Consider the following 1,443-nt stretch of genomic DNA (forward strand, 5'->3'; position numbering starts at 1 on the left):
GTTCACAATTGGAGGCTCCACAGGAAAAAGGTTCACAAGTTTTGGAATACAATTTTATTGTGAGCAGAAATGGGAAAATATTAAGTAGGGAACGTAAAAGTCAGCACAGAATACATTTGGGATGCAAATTTTATAAAAGTAATCTGTGTGGAAAATCATTTACCAAATTCTCAAAACGTTAACTTCATCAAAGAATCCACAGTGGAGATAACACTTATAAATATGCTAAGAGGAAGAAATTTTTTACACAGTCATCAAAACATGAAGCTCAACACAGCATTACTACTGGACAAAAATGTCAAAAATGTAATGAATGTGGGGAATCATTTACCTCATCCTCTACTCTCCAGGTTCATCAAAGTATTCATTCTCAAGAATATCTTTACAAATGTAGTGAATGTGGAAATCCTTTACCAAATCCTCAAGTCTTCATGTTCACTACAGAATCCACACCAGAGATAAATATTACAAATGTAATGAGTGTGTGAAATACATTTACCGGTACTCAAATCTCCAAGTTTATCAAAGAATACATACTGGAGAAAAACCTTATAAATGTAGTGAGTGTAGGAAATCCTTTTCTGGCTCTTCAACTCTCCAAATTCATCAAAGTATCCATACTGGAGATAAACCTTACAAATGTAATCAGTGTGGAAAATCCTTTAATCATTCTTCAACTCTCCCATGTCATCAAATAATGCATACTGGAGATAAGTCATACAAATGTAAGGAATGTGGGAAGTCCTTTACTTGCTCTTCAACTCTCCAATGCCATCAAAGACTCCATAGTGGAGATAAACCTAACAAATGTAATGAATGTAGGAAATCCTTTACTCAGTCTTCAGCTCTGCAACGTCATCAAAGTATCCATACTGGAGATAAACTTTACAAATGTAATGAGTGTGGGAAATCTTTATTCAGTACTCAAATCTCCAAGTTCATCAAAGAATTCTTACAGGAGACAAACCATATAAATGCAACAACTGTGAGAATTCATTTACAAGGTCATCCAATCTTAATGTTCATCAAAGAATACATACTCGAGAAAAACCTTAAAACTGTAATGAGTGTGGGAAAGACTTTATCAATATTCATCTCTCCAAAGTCATCAAAGAATGCATAGTTGAGATAAATCATATAAATAAATATTTGTGGTAAATCATTTACATAGTACTCATAATTTCAAGCTCACCAATGAATTCATACTTGGGACAAACCTTACTAATGTAGTGAATGTGGAAAATTCTTTACTTCATCCTCAACTTTCCAAGTTCATAAAAGAATCCATACCTCAGAAAAACTTAACAATATAATGAGTGTGGGAAATCCATTACCAACTCATCAAGTCATCAAGTTCACTACAAAAACCTCACTGAAATAAAACATTACAAATGTAAAGACTGTGGCAAGTGTTTTACCTTGTCTTCAACTCTCCAAGTTCAT

At 33.5% G+C, this 1,443-nt stretch overlaps 1 protein-coding gene across 1 annotated transcript; it reads left to right on the forward strand.

Annotated features, from left to right (window-relative positions):
• The first annotated feature begins 397 nt into the window (after nucleotides 1–397).
• Nucleotides 398–1,123, forward strand: LOC127186652 (zinc finger protein 239-like). The gene has a single exon (XM_051142892.1). The coding sequence runs from the start codon at nucleotides 398–400 to the stop codon at nucleotides 1,121–1,123; it is 726 nt and encodes a 241-aa protein (XP_050998849.1).
• The last annotated feature ends 320 nt before the right edge of the window (nucleotides 1,124–1,443 follow it).

This window comes from Acomys russatus, unplaced genomic scaffold (assembly GCF_903995435.1).
Source record: "Acomys russatus unplaced genomic scaffold, mAcoRus1.1, whole genome shotgun sequence".
Lineage (NCBI taxonomy): Eukaryota > Metazoa > Chordata > Mammalia > Rodentia > Muridae > Acomys > Acomys russatus.